Below are 19109 nucleotides of genomic sequence, written 5' to 3'. Positions count from 1 at the left end.
TTATATGATGTTGCCATCTACAAGAAACTGCAAGGCTCTACATCTGTTATTCATTAGAAAAGCAGATGAAAGTGTTAACAAGTGGGCCCACACATACTTTATATACATCCATTAAATGAGACAGCGTGGGTGAGGCTTTAATGCTTATTTCTCATCAAAGATAAAATTAACTTAGAGATGAAGTATCATATTTGACATAAAATGGATTTATAACTGAAAACGAAGAACATAATTCTTTTATTTTTCACAGAAGACATTTTGGCACGTCACAGTAGGAGCAAAGGTTTGAATAATAAGATCAGTGATGTCTGAATTTCATTTAATTTCTTTAATTTCAGGGCCCTGTTTCTAAATTCTGATGCCAAGACATTTATCTTGGTGTTTCCTTCATTCTAGGCTGTGCTCTAACAACATAATCAGTCCTGAGCTTTCATAAATATCATTTTGTTTGTTAGATCTTGCAATGGGATAAAATGGATATTTAAAAAACATAAGTTACAAGCTGAGGAACTGATAGCGATCAATTATTTAGGCAGCAGAAGAAAACTGAATTTTATAAACATAAAGTACATACATAAGCCATATGAGGATTTTATTTCTTTATCCTTTGGATTGTCTCCCTCTGCAGGTTAATAATTTTTATGTCAGTGTGCTTGTTGCTGAAGAGCACAGAACAGGAGAAAAACATACAAAGGTTTAAAAAATCTGGTTTAATCGCACTGTACATAGTGATACATCTTCAATTAAAACCCTTTGCAGCAGTGTAGGCAGAAGCAGGTGGAGGGAATTTCTGAAGGAGGAAGGCTTAAAGTCCCTAAGAGTGACTTGGATAGTGTTATGGGTAAAACGGGATATTATTGGGTAGATTTACTTAGTTAAGTAGCTTAAAAGGTTTCTTTAAGGGGAATTACGGGAGAGGTTGGAGCATGAATTGAGAGTAATTGAGGTAAATGCTGAAATGTTTCATAGCTCAATGAGGTCATAGTTTTATTTCTTGTTAGAAATGAGTGCATTGACTTCATCCTCCGGCTGGAGGCTGTGCCACTGGGCTATTGGTCTCCGTGGGTTAGCCAGCATGTCTGACCAATGGCACTGCTCGGTTCCAGTGCTGTTACCACCCAGAAGCAGCTTCCCGATGGCGTCATTCTTCCCAATCTTATCATAGTCCAACACGGTGACTGCTATTTGCACCTTCTATAATTAAAAATACACACACACAAAGAAGATTAATCTATTTCTCATTAATTGAATTGCACGTGTGTGTGTGTGTGCGTATGTACCTCTATCTGTTCACATGGAACTTCAAAGCTGAAAGACTCATTGTAGTAAGGGTTCAAAGTGTTCTTCTTTATCGTTGTTTTCTTTTTCTTGAGTCTTTTCCCATTCTGCATTAAGTGGATCTTCACATAAGGGTCTGATGGAGAGACCAGAGAGGTTTTATGGCAGAGGAACAGACCAACAGTCTGGCAGCGATGCAGTAACTCCATCAGTGAAACACAACAACTATTGTAGTAGCTCCTGGTACTGTTGCTCTCCCCTAATAGAACCCGATTGAAAGTGGACACACCACTTATAAAGCTGATATAAGACCTAAATGTGTAACCGCACATAAAAAAAAACAGGGCTATTAAGGGTGCCTCTATCCTTATACATAGACATATTCATATTTGTTATTAAATGATGTATGAAAATGCCATTTAAAAAAACTTAGATTTATTGTGGCACTGACGTCTTTACTGAAAAATGTCCAGCATTTGACCTGGAGCTTCAATTTAATGGCAAAATTTGCAGGATTTGTCTGTTGTTGCTGCTAAACACACAATTTAAAGCTGGCCCCGTTTGCCTCTTGGTCCTGCACGCCTCTTTGTGCAGCTGAACTCGTCTCCCATCAAAGAGATGGAAACAGCAATGTAACCTGCTTGCTACCTTGTTATAGAGGTCCAGTCTGTTATTGGCCGGGTGCTAAACACCACTTCTCGCATGTTGATACTCAATATAATATATTATTATATTAATTAATTATATTATATTATAATTAATATATATATTATATTTTAGATATTATATTAATATCTTAAGAAAATAAAAAGGGACAGAGGGAAGGGTCCTTGCAGTTAAATATACTGTCATACACATTTAGTGGGGTATAGATGATTGAGAGGGATTCATTTTGTATGAGTGTATACTTTGACTTTTATAAGGATAATCCTGTGCCTTTAAACCAAATGTGAATCAAGTTGTGTTTACTGCTTGCTTGACTCACCTGATAATCCGCCCACATCCATTTTCTTCAGGTTTTTGGCCTCCAAAATCACCACCGTCAGCTTTCCTGCAGTAGGCACATACCTCAAGGACAAACATATGTCTCCAAGCTTCTCACTCTAATACAAAGACAAACAAGTGAGTATGCTGTTGTGTAACTAACTAATGACTAAAATATGGCTTCAAAATTACGTTTAAAAAAAAATAATGAAGCTGAAGAACTGTAAGAACTTCCTCAGAGATGGAGTTGGAGTATTGGCTTTAAAATTTGGAGTAAATAAAGTATTTGATTTTACTCGTGTCAAAGCGGAAAACATTAAGCGTCACCTCGTTCCCTAAACGCTATGAAACAAATGTTTAAAAAACATAAAGTTTCTCTAGAACTAAAAGCAAGATTATTTGCTTTATCCTATTCAACTTATACACCCCCCACCCCACCCCCACAGTGTGCTCCCACCTCCTCCTTCTCTGCCTTCTGCAGATCCCTCCACTCCTGCAGAGACTGGCTGAAGTCCACACTGCTCATCGGTATTTTCACAGCTCCAATGGCGTCATGTTTTGAGAAACGGTCAAAGTCGTACACAGTCATCACCAGTGTCTTCCCGCCCAGCTCGGTGTATGGTACCTACACCATGCACATCAAAGGCAGTAATTTGAAACATATCGTGTGCCAAGTTTTACATGATATGTCAGAATTTAAAAAACTATATATATCTAAGTCTATATCTTAGAGTTTAAATTTGCCTTAAATGTGAAAGTCTCATTGAAGCTGGGTTCGAGGGTCTTCCTGTGAACTTTGGTTTCAAACTTTTTCTTTTTGTCCGGGAGCAGATAGAGTTTTACATAAGGGTCAGAACTACCTCCAACGTCCATGGCAGGAAGTTCAGCAGCCTGTAGGATGCCTACAACCAGCTAGAATGTGATAGCAAAGGAGAGTGATGACAAAAGAGATGAAAATCTGGCTTGACAGAGAAAAGTATTAAAATGTGACATTTTAGATCTGTCATAGTGAATATCAGACTCTCACCGTGTTATCTGTGAAGTTGTAGTCTAATGTGAAATGCAGCCTGCCCAGCTTCTCCTCCTCCTTGGGTGTATTATCTGACAGCTCTGTTTCTTTGTTACTTTCAATTTTCTGTGGCTGGGCACACACACACACACACACACACACACACACACACACCACATCACAAGCAGGTGAAATATATAGCTTTACAAGTAATGAATGAGGACATTCTGTTGGCTTGTGGAGCAGCTATTTGTGCCGTGTTCCTACAGTATATCATATAGCATTACACAGCCAGAGGCAATTAAACAAAGATACTGTTACCATATAACACTTATTTATTGTTTAAGGGGGCGGGGGAACTATTACATCCTCAGTGTGTTTAAATGTGACTTACATCTTCAAAGACAATGCAACAGGACAGCTCATCTCAGACCTCAACCTTTACTAGAACATGAGCAATGTGCAAAACTTTAGTTTTAACATACGCTGACAGTTTTACTACACCTGGGTGACCCTGATGTCATGACTGATGCATTGCAAGGACAATACATCTGCGCAGTCGGAGTGCGTGTGTGTGTGGGTGTGCGCGTGTGTGTACCTTGTTATAACCTCCATCCATTTCAGTGTCAAAGTCTCCCTTGCTCTTCTCTTTTCCCTTTTTATTGTCCTTTTCTTTGTCCTTGTCCTTCTTTTTCAAACACTTCCTCCACACACACACAACACATGCCAGCGCCACACACAAACTCACAACGCAGAGAGCAGCAACAGCCCACGATGGCACTGGAAATCCACATGGAACATGCACACACACAGATTCATAATAATAATTATTTCACATACACTTCACATACACTTTTATGTATATATCCACAGTCGCACTGTAAGTCACTAAAAAGTTTTGAATTTGATGGCATTCAAGCCTTCTATTTTGGACAGAGTCATCCAAAGAATCATTTAAACTTAACATACTTTACTCAAACCAGTTTCTGAGATTTAAATGCAAATCTCTTGACATTTTATTGGAGTTGTTGAAACTTCTTGAAACAGGATAATATTTTGATCACATCCTTTACCAAAAACATCTGTGTTAGACCTAACTCACCTATCCCACCTATCTTTGTTTTTAATGTCTGAACTATTATAGCACATTGCCATGTCGTACTGTATTCCATGTGCATTTGTGTTTTAGCATATGTGTCAAACTCACTGTTGATCCTGTGCAGTTCACTCATGAATTTGTTGGGATTGTGGCTTCCAGGTTGTATTTGGTCTAGCGTGGTTGTTGCATTTGGCAAGTGGGTTGAGGTAGTGGGGGTGCCTGGTGCAGACGGGGCAGCGCGACGGTTTCCAGTCATTATCTGAGGAGTGACACCACATCCAGAATTAAACTGGCACAGAAAAAGATGGTTCAGCCATAACAAAATCACAACTTGTGCAATATATGGAACTTTAAACTTAAGCAAAGAAGAAATTGGCACATCTGTAAATACCCTTGGAACGTGCAAAAGTTAAATTTGAGGAACCATCCAAACAAACCTCTAAAACGCACGCACACACACAAACATACACACACCAGAGAAGTTCCCATAAATCCTATTGATCAGATGTATTTGAAGCAATAATCTGCTTATAGACACTGTATGAACATCAGTGTCAAATGACCTCTCCTGTTTCTGCTGGTCTGGCACTAACACTTGAACACAGGATATGCAAGCCGCTGTCTCTGCCAAACCTGCTGACATGGAGGGGGGGAGAGGGCTGAAGGAGAGGATGGGGAGAAGAGAAGTTGAAGCATTGCGCGTGGATTGCTGCTGTCCCACAATGAGCTACCAGAGGTGAGAATCATGTGTCAAGGTCGTGCTCAGTGCTGGTGAACAACAGATCGGAGAGAAAAGTCTTGCTGCCCGGACTTGACTCCCAAGTGCAAAAATGGTTTAATATGTTCTGGTCTATACTGCAGACATCATAGGTACTGAGTGTCTGGGGCTGATTCAGCCGATGATTCAAGGTACGTCCAAAGGAACCAGCATTGATAACAACAGTCTGTCCCATATGTTATGGGTCTTTGATACCGATCGTGTCGTGGTTTATACTGCTTGTGAAACAACTTTTCTGATTCTGATATGCCTTTGTGAATGTGGTACTAAATGCGTAACTGTGTAAACTGTCATTTGTCTCTTTTTTGCTGCAGAGGTGATGATGAGGGACTGTGTATTTGTACCATACAGTCCCCTCTCTTCAGTTTTTAATACAGTAAAAATTCCTTTTGTACCTGAATCAACAAGGTGGCAGATTCATTACATTATATGAAATAAAGTCACTGCAAGATCAAAGCTCCTTATCTCAAAAATGACAAGCTGAAGACAAAAAACAGCCTCGTTTTTGGCTTGACATCTGATGTTTTCTCAATCTTCATCCAAATATTTAAGTAAAAGTGAATCAAAATTGTTGAAACAGTGCTTCCAAACTAATAAATTACCCATGATGACTGTGATGTTGTACCGCAGTCTGTATCCAGTAAACAACAGAATGACCTGCACAGATCTGATTAATATATTTCTCTTTAATGCCTCCATTGGTTATTAGTTATCATTCTCTTAACACAGTCGAGAGAGAAATAAACCAGAAACATACCTGTATGCAGTCGTCCCAGCAGCGATGTTCAGACTCACAGGTAGTCCTAACAGAGAGGCAGAAGAGGAAGACAAAAGAAAAGAGAGGACAGGAGAGGTGGAGGAAAACAGTGAGGTAAGAGTTTTTGTGTCTCACCAGTTCTTAAACACCAAGAAGAAGAGTGCAGGTGTGTGAAAGCTGGATCATAAGAGAGTGAAAGAGACAGGGAGGGTAGGGAAACATGAGGTTGGGGATGGGATTGGTTGCATTGCAGCCCGGTCATCTTGTGTTGCTTCCCTCTGTGTGTGCGTGTGCGTGTGTGTGTGCGCTATGTGGTTCTTTTCTGTCCATTCAGGTCTCATGGGAGAACTGATGCCCCACCTCTTGTGACCTCTGTCCCATCCCGACAGGTCACCAGCGCTTGGCCACTGATGCATATTCATTAGTGTAGTGACATGGCTTTTTAAAGGCTCGTTAGCATAGTGAGAGTTCAGCAATAGAGGACATTTACATTTAGAGTGGACAGCTCTGTTGGTGTATGCGCATCTGTACATCTGGCAGTGGCTGCAGAACTGTCTCATATCATCTATGTATAGATGATCTTTCCTGATTTAGAAACTTAGGTTGCGGTTTCTGCAGCAACACAGAGATCAAGTTCCGGCCCCGCCCCGTTCACCTTGAGGTACAAGAGACGTACAGAGATACTGTACAGAAGGAGGGATGAGACAGAGGGGAGTAGAGAGAAGGTGTGGGCCAAGAGGGAGTTCGACATAACCTTTCTCCATAACATATGAATATGTATTTGTTTTGTTCATGGCAAATATTGTAGATCAGTTGTGATTACTTTTGTGACACAGTCAGTCAATCTTGCAATCTTGACATGACAGAAATCCTTCTTTTTGGCTTTGGCATTTTATGTGTAGAAATTAAGCTTTGTTTATTTATTGAAGAAGTCTAATCAAGACAAACATGTCTTTTACATGTGTGATCTGAGGACAATATATATATATATATATATGCATATATATATCACATTATCACAGCAAGAGACACACACAGAGATGGGCTCATGGTTATTATCTCTGAATTCAACTGATGATCTTAACTATCTGTAAACAAGATGTGCGGTAGATTAGGGAATTTACTAAAAAGACACAGATTTTCATTGTAGTAAAACATCGTATAGCACATTGTGCATACAGTATATAGGCATACATCGTGACTTGTCATAATAGGAAAAGCAGACATGCTACTGATAACATTAACAATGACTTCAGTAGCACAATAACCCTGAAACAGACTCAGCTAAATGGAATTCTGCTGCAATTCATTTTATTTTTTACACCTGTGCTTTTACTACAAATTCTGTGAAAATGGTCTATCGTGCGGCAGTTTATGTATTTGTGTACATCTAGCACCACCATTATTAGCCTTGTAAAGAGGAGGGCGATTATGAAAGGACATGTTCTGAACTCGCATATCCAATCACATAATATTCCCTCCTGCAGTAAGCTGATTTTCACACTATAATAAACAGAAATATTCTATATGCACTATGTAAAACTTTGACATATTCCTGCACAGTTACAGTACTTGTACCTAAACAGTGTATGACAGTATCATTGTTTTTTGATATGGAAAAACAACTCTTATTTCCACACGCTAGGTGGCAATAGTCATGTCTGACCTACCTTTCATCTAACAAACCACAGAAGAAGTCCTGTTCCTAGGTTACACGGAAAGCGTTCCTGTTGGATTGATGGTGAGTCCTTGGATAGGAAAAGATCGGTTTTGTGTGACTTGCAGCTAGACAATGATAATGATGCTTTTGAGTCGTTTGAGAAAATAAACACACTACAGCTGTTGGCGAGTTGCTGCGTTGGTTCAGCTACCTAGCTAGCTAGCAGATGCTAACGTTATTCAGCTATGTGACTGGAGCTGAAGAGCTAACATAATGCTGTAGTTAGGTAAACTACTAACGCCAACGACGCGCTCATTTATGAAAACAGTGAAAAGACGACCATGACAGGAGAAATACACAAGACAGGACAGGACAAAATGACAAAAACAGTGAGAAATTACCGCTGAGTATTAACTTATATTTTGCAGTAAGTTACTGTAATATGTTATGTGTTTCTCTGGAGATGTATTCATGGTTGACAGACATTGGTACAGTGCAGCCACAGGAACTGAAGTCTGCATACAGCAGGTTACAGATAAGTGTAATGTCTATACTGAGACCAAGACCCTTAAGCTCCCAGTTTGTGAATTTGAAACTTGCATACTCTGCTTACATTGCATGATTACATCCGACTAGCACACATTGCATGTAATAAACTGTATAGTGTACGTAAGGTTTTCCTGCTATTTATACATGATACTAAATAATACGTTATGATAAAGCTGATAAACCACTTTGTAGGTCCTTTAAAGTAGACGTATATATATACATATATATATATATATATATATATATATATATATAGGAAAAGATGTCACTGTAGAAACTGTTGTCATTTATTTAACTTGTTGAATTTCAGGCTTTCTTAACATGAAGCAGTTCAATAAGATTTAAAGCTCCTGAAATTTCTTGAAAGATCCTAAATTGACATCAACTATGTGTAATAAATTTTATAATTTTTAGCCAGTAAAATGTGAATGCCTCTATTAGGTTTCCTTCTGTTTCTTTTCGCAATGACCCAAACCCGATATTTAGACACTGCTTGTGCTGCTAAATCAAAAGAGCGAGTCATTTAGGTTAAAAATCCTGGCTCTGTTGCTTGTTTATAAAATTATTTATTAGTTACAATTGATGGTTGGAACCATCTCTGTTCTTTTTTAAACATCAGCCTGTGTGCCTGCAAGAGTATGGGGATGCCGCCGGTGGAGCATCTTCACCTGGAAAATGTTCTGCAGACTGTATGTGTGTTGGAGTCAGTCGTCCTCCGCTGTTTCGGCCCAGAAGGAGGACAGGTGCTGTTTACCCGAGACACAGGACAGGTGATGTTGAGCCGTAGTGGGATGCGCATTCTCTCAGCACTCCACCTTGAGCATCCGCTGGCCAGGTAACAGAGAGACGTCCACTCTTTCACTATGATACACTTTGTCAAGTGACATTTTCTCTTGATATATTTGTGTTTTTTTCATCTCAGAATGGTTGTGGAGTGTGTCTCGAAACACAGCACTGTAACAGGTGATGGATCCAAGACCTTTATCCTACTGGTGGCGTCATTACTACGGATGATTCATACAATAGCCTGCAAGGAGCCCCATGTGTCTCGCACCTATAACTCCAGGGAAGCAGCAGAGGCTGCCGCTGCCAGGCACTTGGCTGACAAATTGCTGACATTTGCGTTGGAGGAGCTGGATGATCTCATTGCTGTGGGAGTGGTCCCATATGGATGCTGTCTTTCGTGGGAAGATTTCACTGCAAAAACACAATTTCCAGCTCACTGTGTTCAAAAACTGTTGGCATCTTTCTTTCATTCACGTCTGGGTCGCACTCACTGTGACTTTATTAGCGACCTTACCTGTGATCTGCTCACTCACTGGAAATTCAAGAATGAGCAACCTTCCTTATCACTTAAGTTTGTACATGACAACTTTCATGCATTGCATACACCTGTGTCAGGCTTTCCTGTAAGTTATTCACGTTTGATTGAGGGGCAGGTCATTCACAGGGACTTTGCTACCCCCTGCCCTCAAACTGACCACCAGTCAGTTAAAGCTGTAGTTTTCACTTGCTACCTGCATCCAAAATTGCTCAATGCAGGAGAAGTATTGGAACTTGGATGTAGAGAGGAAGGGATGGGGGAGAATTTAAAGAAGGATAGAAGCATTGTGCAGTTTAGCAGCTGGGCAGAAAGGTCACTAGACTGTGTCATTGCAAACCTGCAGAGTCTCGGTGTCTCTGTGGTCATGTCTTCAGTCAAGCAGTCTGCTGCTGTTCTGGCGTTAGCTGCGCAAGCAGACGTGTGCATTGTGGAGTGTGTCAGTGAAGATGAGCTGTCTCTCTTTGCCCAGTTAAGCGGTACCAGACCTGTCTCAGACTGTTGGATGATTGAACCAGACAATGTTGCAACACTGACCTTTTGCCGACCAATACTGCTGGGAGCTCACAGGTATGAATACACTTCTCTATTTCTCACTCATACTGCGCAAATAGAAAGTCACCAAGAATTACCTGTGGATTACACATACCTGTAATTTATAGGGCTCTGATGACTGGTGTCTTCTTCCACTGGTTTGATTCATAGAGGTCAAAATGGAATTCTTTTTCTCTTTCACAGATATGTCCATGTGGCTTTTCATGAAAATGTCATGGTCAAACCCTGTAGTTTGGTCATTTGTGGCCCAGGGGAAGGGCAAACTGACCAGTATGCATGTGCTTTACAAGATGCTCTCCGTATGCTACTTTCAACATTGGAGCCCACGACTGCAGCTACAGCATCAAAGAGGACCTTGCACTCAAACAAAAGCACATCTGTATATACAGGCGATCAGATCCGCAATGTGCCTGTGTTGGAACCAGGTTGCGTTTTACCTGCTGGTGGGACATTTGAGTTTCTCTTAAGCCATGCCCTTCTACAACATGACTCAATTTCCAATGATATGAATATCAGTAACCCTGCTGTTTCCCAGCTCTTGGCAAATGCTCTGCTGTGTGTGCCCAGACAGATTTACTCCCACAGTCCCCAGTGTTTCCTGCACACTCAAACTAGACTCCTGAGCTTTGTTCAAAACAATTCTCACCCTTTTATCTCTGCATCCAATCAAAAACACAGCACAGTCCTCATACAAGGACAGGGGAAAAGTCAATGTCCTCTAGAGAAGTTTAAACAAAGTATTCATTGTTATAGAGTGGCTGATGTGTCATCAGAAGTTTTTATGTTAAACCTGGGCCTTGAATCTGTCTCCTGTAAATACAAACTGCTTCTGGCTGTGCTGCAGTGTGTTTCAAATCTTCTCCAGGTGGACACTGTGCTATACACACACACTGCCTTACGCACACAGTCACACAGACTTGCAACCATTTCCTGGGAAGGCACAGAGGATGAGGCTGAGGACTGAGATTGTATTGCGTCCCAAAAACATGTTTATGAAAGCTGTAAACATATTTTCTCTCAATACTTGCACATTCCTACAGCAGTTTGTTATTATTATTTTGCCTCTCTGCAACATATTTGTGATTCATGTTTATACTGTCACTGAGATAGTAAATTCTATTTCATGGCATTACTGATTTGTGGTGTATTTCACAGGCCAATAAAATGTAATGGTGATTCTGTACCATCCTGTCCTAAATCAAGGCTAAATTTGGCAATAACAGTAAAAAAGAAAACATAGACTGACATTGTGTTAATCTCTGTAGGGGACAGAATGTGCAGCTGTTACTCAATAGTTTATCTACTGTGTGTTAAGGTGAAGTAGGGTGGTAGTGTGAGAGTGTAAGTGTTGATGTTGGCCTCTCGCACTCATCATGAGTTCTCATCATGCTTCCTGTTTTTTCAGCACTTCTCTACCTTATCTCAGTTTTCCTGCCTACTTCCTTTGGCTATTTGGCACATTCTGTTGCATAAAAAGCATGCACACAGAATGGCATGGAGACATCGTCTCACAAATTTACACACTGCTTTTTTTAATCAGTGTTATCTCCTTATGAGGGGTGGGCTGTCTGAGAGGGAAACACCCAGTTTTCAACAGCCAAATCAAAGTGTACTTCCTCATGCTGTTACCAGCGGAACACTACATCTTTACTCACCTCTTTTTGTAGAATTAGTGAGTCATTATAAATCAGCTAGACTCACTACCATACATAAATGTGTACTGTTTACTGTAATCAGTGCGTGCTCCTAGTGGCTCCAAATTTTCCGTAAATTAATTATGATGGGATAACTCAGACAAAGATAGTTCTTGGCTTTGTTTGTGTTTTGGATGAAACTCTACATGAGTCACACTTGACGGTCGCAAATATCAAAGGAGCGGAAAGCTGAGTGTTTTTTTCCACTGCACACAAGGAAAAGAAACTGAACTTTGTTTTCAATCTCATCAAGGCACCCACGCCTTTCTCGCCCATACATGACCTCTGTATCTTACACAGCTAAAGATGCATCGGTTAAATAGTGACTTTATTATATAATTAATGAATTTTACCCATTTGGAGCTCATCTGACTCTTGCGCTGTGTGCCAGAGTGATTGCCAGAATATAATACCCTCAGAATTGACTCAGTTTGGTTTATTTGGCTGTCATTAATTTTGTCTCTGTAAAACATAGTGCATATGACATAAATCAACCCAATCTCTGTAAAATGAAAAGACATTATAAAATACATAATCAATCACATATACCATACAACCACTTAGGTGTATAAATCTCTTACAAATTAAAAAAAGACATTTACAAAATGTGACAAAAAAATTAAAGGCGTTTTTTTTTTTAAAAAGGGCAGGTTAGGAGATAAAGACAGAAAGGAACAAATTAAATGTAACAATGAGGGATCTGAAATGCTACTCTAATACCAAGCTCGAACAAACCACAGTCTCCACAGCTCAAAGCCCGGCGTTCAACTGGCTACTCATCACCACGGATTGACTTCATTGTTGTAAGAAAAAGGAGTTGTAGAATTTCATTGGCTAGTGCTGTCTTGTGCTGAAGTGGTGGTGGTGGTAGCCTTTTTTTGTGGCCCTGATTCGTGACTCTTCAGTAGGTGAGAAATGTGATCATTATACAATAATATACTCTTTTGTTTAGATAATTCGCAGTTCACAAACACTAATTTCAATCAAATGACCACAATATTACACATTTCTGTACTACATTGTCACTTAAGCATAGATGACACCCATTCTATAGTTGGGCCAAACAACCACATCGCATCTATATGGTCCAGAAAGGTGGGCCTAAGTGTCAGTGGTGCAGTTATGACTGATATATGTATGGATAATCAGAAATATCTGCACCTGGCTTAACTTAGTTTATCCCCCTTGGACAAGCAGTGTTTCTATTGGCAGTGGAGAGTCATGTGACTCTAGGAATGACATCATGCAACATTAATAAGGACTTCAGCGCGTGATGGTGGGTGTCACACCACCTCCCGAGACTTCCTTATGGCGCAGCAGAGGAGCATGCTAAAGATCATCCCAAACACCTGTGAGAGAGCGGGAGATGTGTTTGTGTTAGCTCATGTCATCCTCCACTACAGTGGACATTTGAATTTGATGAGTTACGGTTAAACCAATCACACTTACCATAACAATACCAATGGTGATGCCCACTCCTCCTATGATGTGTAGCTTGGAGTCAAACACCTCATCAATGGCATCAGGACAGCTCTGCAACACAAGCACGATTCCTTTCAGCTTTCTCTAAACCTATGCTGAACGGGACTTGTGGTATGGCACACACAACGACAGCCTGAGACCACGCAGGCTTCAGTAAACCATTGTTGCCATAGTAACACTGCAAAGAGGCTGAGGGAATTTGTCTGCTAAGGGAAGACTGATAAACTTGTGACACACAACAGACTCAGTCATTATGTATTTGGCATACTTTAATTGCCCTAGCTCTCACAGAGCTGAGGCATGTCTGACATGGTTAGATCTTTTGAATGTTCCCTCGAATTAAAATATTTTTCTTTCTCCGTCTCTTGATGAAATACCAAGTTGTGCCGGCATCTGGTCTGTACACACATTCAGGGTGGTTTTACCTTAGTAATGAACTCATCAAGTAGCTCTCCACGGAGACAGGTGTCTTTGGCATCTGCTGCAGTACCGGTTGGTCCGCAACAATTCAGCTATAGACAGGCATCAAACATTGTACATTTAGAGAACAACATGATTTGCAGAAGGAAAAAATATATTTCGCTAACTACAAATGGAATAGTTCAACATTTTAAATTTTTGGTTTCTGTGGTCTTGTCATCAAAAGTGAGGTTGCACTGCATTTAAAATGGTGTTCATCAAGGAATTGTTACAGCACAGAGCTCCCTCTAAAACAACAACAACAAAAAAAGTTTTTATGTAAGTATGTTTGTGCACAAATTAAACCAGATACAACATGTTAATTAGTGAGCTTTAGAAGTGCTGGGAGAAGTGCTGATTTTGACTTTTGGACCCTGCTTCCAGTCATTGTGCTAAACTGGGCTAATTGTCTCTTAGCTTATCAACACACTCAACACGGAGATGTGACATTAACACTGATCTACTCATCTGACTCACAAAGAAAGTGAATGAGCTTATATTCAGCTTCTAGGCATCACAAACATTATGCGTAGGTTTTCTTAAGCAGAGCTTTGAAAATGGGAATATGCTGCATTTTCTTGAAAACAAATTTCTTTGAGATAAGATCTGAGTTATTCTGAAGAAGCAAGCAGAACTAAAGCAGATATGGCTCACCCCGGTTTGGATCAACCGCAGGGTCTCTTTGAGGCGCTCATCTCCTGTCTCCTTATAGTTATTGTAGGTTTGCATGTAGAATGTTGTGATATCATTCACCACCTGCACCAATGGGAAAAAACAAAACAGCGTATGAAAGTCATATCTCTTCAGACTGCCTTTTTTCCTTAATGCAACATTTCGTACTTTGCTTCTCTAGTTCTTTCACTTTGTGCTTTTGTTGCTGTATCTGTTATTTTGTATTTGTTTTGGCCTGTATTTTTCCCGCTTTGTTTTCCCCTTAATTTATTTAGTTCTATCTCTGTAAAGTGCAAATGAAACAAGCAACGTAACATACTTTAACCCTGTCCGTTACCTTGCTTTGGTTGGAAAATCCCCAAATTCCAGCTGCTACTTCAACGGCAAATATGATAAGCAGGAAGCAGAAGAACTGCACAAAGAAAAGACAAAATTAATCTCAGCTGATTGTGTAAAAGTGTGTCACCACTGCATACGTGTGCGCATGTCCTTAGTGTGCATGTGTGAACAAGTAAGGTCATTTGAGTGTAGTTGAACCTAATTTACACAGACTCCTCCTACTGAGGGATTTAGTGCAAGAAGATTAGGGCCAGACAGGGCGGGAGGGAGGGAGGCAACAAGTACAGGGAAAACTAGATACTCTTCTCTGCCGTTGATACAGTTCAGTAAACAACGATCAAGGCAGGCAGTCTCATATTTCTTAGTGAAGGTCAGTGGGATGAAAACTGCTGCTGAGTGAGATCACAACAAAAACATAAAAAGCTCAGATTGTGAGAAAGAAACTGTTGGGTAAAAAAGTTTTGATTTTAAGTTAGGTCAATAGAAGTTAATACAATTAGAAGGAAGACTTACATAAAAATAATAATAATAATAATAATAATAAAAGTGGTACGAACCAGTCCCAGCATGCAGGGTGACTCCTGGATAGCACCACAACATCCCAGAAAACCCACCACCATCATCAGTGCTCCAGCTCCTATCAGGATATATACACCTACACAAATACACACATACAAGCATATTCAGTGTATTGTAGAGCTCACATCATAAAAAACTTAAATTGCTTAAATGGCAATAACTGCCGCTGCTTAACTGAAAGCATCTTACCTGTGTAAAACACATATGGAGAGTCTGATCCTTCAAACAGGCCTTTGGTCTTTGGGTCTAATCTTAGCCACAGGCCTATAGCAAAGACAGCAGTGCCTGCAAGCTGAAAGACGTTTTGAAATACAGTAAGTTAATTTTGACATCACTAAATGTGCTAAGTACAGGTCTGGTTGTGTAGTTTTAGGACAAATCATACCAGGCAGTGGAACAGTAAGAAATAAAGCTCAATAGAAGTTGCTTATATTTATGCATATTCCCCAGTTGTAAACTCAGTGGGCTGGCTATGATTTCACCAAGCCAGTCAACAATTATCTTATTACTGTCTGAATTCAAAACTCTTCTCTGTGCTTCCACTTGTCAAATCTGCATTGACAGGCCCCATCTGGCTTCCGTCTCTTCCTTTCTGTTCAGTTCTCAGTCCAGGAAGAGGTTTCTGCAGTCCTGTTGTCATATCCAAATGTTCCCCAACACCAGTATCTAGTCTCCACTGGGCTAAATTCCCATCCATGAGGCCACCCATTAAGTGATCATTTAATGATAGTGCCTGATAGTCAAAGACTCTTTCTGTTCTTCCTCAGCAACTCCTGTTTCTGAGGAAGAACTACTGTCTGCCTGTATGTCATTAAAACAAGCATTTATATTCATCTACACACATCACAGATCATTATCAACGTGACATCACAGTTCTTACAAACCCAATGAAAATCACAGTTCAACTCTTCATAAGGATATTTGTAACTCACCACATCCACAGCAGTTATAACACGGACTGATGGTGAGCATGATGTGCTGTATCGTGTGTTATCTGTGAATGTGGTGCGTGCATACACATGCAAAACAGCACACATATTCAAAACAAGGCCACGGTATGAGAAGATAGAGATAAGAGAAATAATAAGCTTTCTTTGTTTTATGTTCACACGTTTCCTCATTCATCATATGATATGGCACAAAGTAGAATGTGAATCTATCAGCACATGGCTGTGTGCGTATTATGCATGTATATTCATCTATTTTACAATACTGATCTGTTTTCAGATTGCTTTTTTTTTTTACAAAGCATGTGAACAGAATTGCACAGACATCTGTATTTTACATTACAAACGCCCATGCGTGGTATGCTTACGCAGTGACTTACTCACAAACCTAGTCAGCATAGACAGGTCAGTGAATTTTTAACTTTGAGAGTCTAACTGAAAGATAAAAGGCTGTTAAGTTAAATGGGCGTGGGTGCTGGTGTTCTTTCAACCTTTTGGTCACTGCTTATACTTTCTGTTGTATAATCTGTTTCATGCTGTATGAACAAAACAGCAAATTAGAGCAAACCACAAAAGAAATTTATGATAGTAGTTGAGTAACCTTCTCCATGTCCTGTTCTTTCTCTCACGGAAACACACACAACATGATACGACAATAAAAAAGTGCACCTACCCAGAAGAAAAAGTTGAAGACAAACATGAGATATTTCACACACTTAATTCCCCCAATGACAGCCATGATGATAATGTTGACTCTGTGTCCCGGTATGAGTGTTTAATAGCTAACTTCTTGCCAAAAGAAATGGTGGAAAGGGAAAGCGTGTTCTGTACCACGCCTTCATACGATCACCTGACCTTTTTAGGGAGTGGCAAGAAAATCCGACCTCCATTGTGTATGTGATATAAATTCCTGCCTGTGTTCCTTTCTCTCTGTTGTTCCATGTTCATGCATGCACAGTCAGTGACTGCATGTTGTACAGGCATACAGGCTTTTCATGATCTGGGAGGTAGCAACACACAGGGCTCTGCTGGGGCTTGTTGAGATAAAACCTTTAGTAAAAAACTTGTCTGGCAGCATATTTGCTGCTTTTCCATCTGAACTGCGTGTGACTACAGTTAATAAACTGCTCTCAGATATAACTGCCTCCTCTTATAGCTTCCAGGAAGTGTTTTCATTTTTTATTAAAAGCAATGTTTGTGAACCCTCCAGACTGAGCTGTGATCACGTACGGGTGTAATGTGATTTGTGGCTGCATGAACAATGTTGTGATCACAGTGTGTCGCATCTTCCCTTCTGCCTTAATCCATCTCAACTCAGGAACGTCTTATGTCTGGATGTGAGATTTGTTTTGAGCCTGTTTAGCCTGTAATTTACTCTATAAAGCATTTTTACTGTCATCTTATTGTTTTCTTAAAGTGTTGTTCGTTGGTGTTGATGTTCAACAAATTATTACCAGAAGCGTTTACTTTGCATACCCAGAAGTGATTGTTGTGTGTAGATCATTTCTCATCTCTCTCTCTCTCTCTCACACACACACACACACACACACTGTGGGAAATCCCTTCTCTGTAATGAATAGCTATCCTTGAATCTATGTTTAGCTGCTCAAATTATAAATGTTCATAAAAGGGCAAAACATCCATCCGAAACCACACGCAGACAGATCACAAAAAACGGACACAACAAGACACACCCTGCAGGCTTAGGACACAAATAGCCTGTATGGGATATCTAGGATTCATTCACACACACACACACACACACACGCACACACACAGGCTTGCTCCTTGACATGCGCAGCTCTTCGCGTAGCAGAAGTTTTGATATCATTTACATTCTCCATCGCAATAAAGGGCCTCTCTCTCTCTCTCTCTCACACACACACACACACACACATGCTATAATTATTAAAATGCCGTGCGCGCAAACTCCAAAGTGTTGTCTGTTCGGTTGGAACTGGGTCACTTGGCCACTGGGGATTATTCTTCCAGCCCACTCGGTCTCCACACGCACTGGGACACTTTGTGTTTAGTGGTGGCCGCTGCCACCTCAGAATATCCACTGTGTTCAAGAAACCGAGGCTGCCTGCGAGCGCTCGCTATGATTCTGCATCTGGGACATCGTAACATCGTATAATTTCATTCACAAGCCCATATAGTAACCTGCTCACACACGAATGCACGCAGAGCCCTCTCTCTCTCTCTCACACACACACACACACACACTCACACACACACAAACACAGATAGCATGTATATTTGTCTATGAGGACAAGACATGTCCTCGCTTCAAACTCACCCAGAATACCAGGTTGAAGGCAAACATCAGGTATTTGATGCACATCTCTCCTCCCGACAGTGCAGCCATGGCGGTACTTGACCTGTGGATCACACTTCTGCTGGTATCACCGATTTCAAACGACGGGAAAATAGGAGACCTTCTAAATAACAGTCAGTATGCAGAATGAGGTTATTTGCCGACGCGCCGGCACTGATACGCGCGTCGTGTTGTGCGCGCCTGTAGTGGTCCGCCCCCACACATAACGGGCTGCTAAGGCAAAGCCTCCTGTAGTTTTTTCTTTGCTTGCTTATATTGTTTCTGCAGGGATTTTTTTCAATGACATTCGTTATGGCACTTTCCTCATTGTAATCCTTAAATTCTTATACAGGAGCTTTTATCACACTCAGTTTTTTTTTGCACTGTTGTAAGTATTTTTAGTATCCAAATAAGATTACAGATTGTTTTCAAATCTCTTCCAACAAAAGAAGTCTATAGCATGTGCTCAGTGTGTGTCTTTCCTGCATACAACTGGCCAACACTGCGCTGAACAGCAGCTTGCTGTGGGCTTTCCTGCGGTACTGCGATGACGTAATTCTCCCAGAATAAGAGAGGCGCGTTCGCGGACTGAATGTACTGTACATGAATGAACACGGTGCACCAGCATGT

At 40.5% G+C, this 19109-nt stretch overlaps 3 protein-coding genes across 6 annotated transcripts; 1 reads left to right on the top strand and 2 right to left on the bottom strand.

Moving 5' to 3' along the window:
• Nucleotides 1-744: 744 nt before the first annotated feature.
• Nucleotides 745-6795, bottom strand: syt1b (synaptotagmin Ib). Its single transcript, XM_046394145.1, has 9 exons — nt 5906-6795; nt 4479-4629; nt 3870-4051; nt 3290-3403; nt 3007-3174; nt 2720-2887; nt 2264-2381; nt 1281-1414; nt 745-1194 (listed from the first exon to the last, which is right to left on the bottom strand). The coding sequence occupies exons 2-9, from the start codon at nt 4624-4626 to the stop codon at nt 988-990; spliced, it is 1239 nt and encodes a 412-aa protein (XP_046250101.1). The 5' UTR covers nt 4627-4629; nt 5906-6795; the 3' UTR covers nt 745-987.
• Nucleotides 6796-7436: 641 nt separating this feature from the next.
• On the top strand, nt 7437-12320 carry bbs10 (Bardet-Biedl syndrome 10). Of its 3 annotated transcripts, none has more exons than XM_046394596.1 (4): nt 7437-7646; nt 8734-8949; nt 9037-10005; nt 10174-12320. In XM_046394596.1, exons 2-4 carry the CDS (start codon nt 8753-8755, stop codon nt 10952-10954), a joined length of 1947 nt encoding a protein of 648 aa, XP_046250552.1. In that variant the 5' UTR covers nt 7437-7646; nt 8734-8752; the 3' UTR covers nt 10955-12320. The 3 variants fall into 3 exon arrangements, with proteins under 3 accessions (XP_046250552.1, XP_046250553.1, XP_046250554.1); XM_046394597.1 differs by lacking the exon at nt 7437-7646 and adding an exon at nt 7653-7954; XM_046394598.1 differs by lacking the exon at nt 7437-7646 and adding an exon at nt 7653-7992.
• cd9a (CD9 molecule a) lies at nt 12106-18661 on the bottom strand. Of its 2 annotated transcripts, none has more exons than XM_046394599.1 (8): nt 18462-18661; nt 15405-15507; nt 15194-15291; nt 14635-14709; nt 14280-14381; nt 13592-13678; nt 13134-13217; nt 12106-13033 (listed from the first exon to the last, which is right to left on the bottom strand). In XM_046394599.1, the coding sequence occupies exons 1-8, from the start codon at nt 18528-18530 to the stop codon at nt 12968-12970; spliced, it is 684 nt and encodes a 227-aa protein (XP_046250555.1). In that variant the 5' UTR covers nt 18531-18661; the 3' UTR covers nt 12106-12967. The 2 variants fall into 2 exon arrangements, with proteins under 2 accessions (XP_046250555.1, XP_046250556.1); XM_046394600.1 differs by lacking the exon at nt 18462-18661 and adding an exon at nt 16836-16993.
• Between the last annotated feature and the right edge of the window lie 448 nt (nt 18662-19109).

This window comes from Scatophagus argus, chromosome 7 (genome assembly GCF_020382885.2).
Source record: "Scatophagus argus isolate fScaArg1 chromosome 7, fScaArg1.pri, whole genome shotgun sequence".
NCBI classification, from domain to species: Eukaryota; Metazoa; Chordata; class Actinopteri; family Scatophagidae; genus Scatophagus; species Scatophagus argus.
This window is presented reverse-complemented; position numbering and strand designations above follow the sequence as displayed.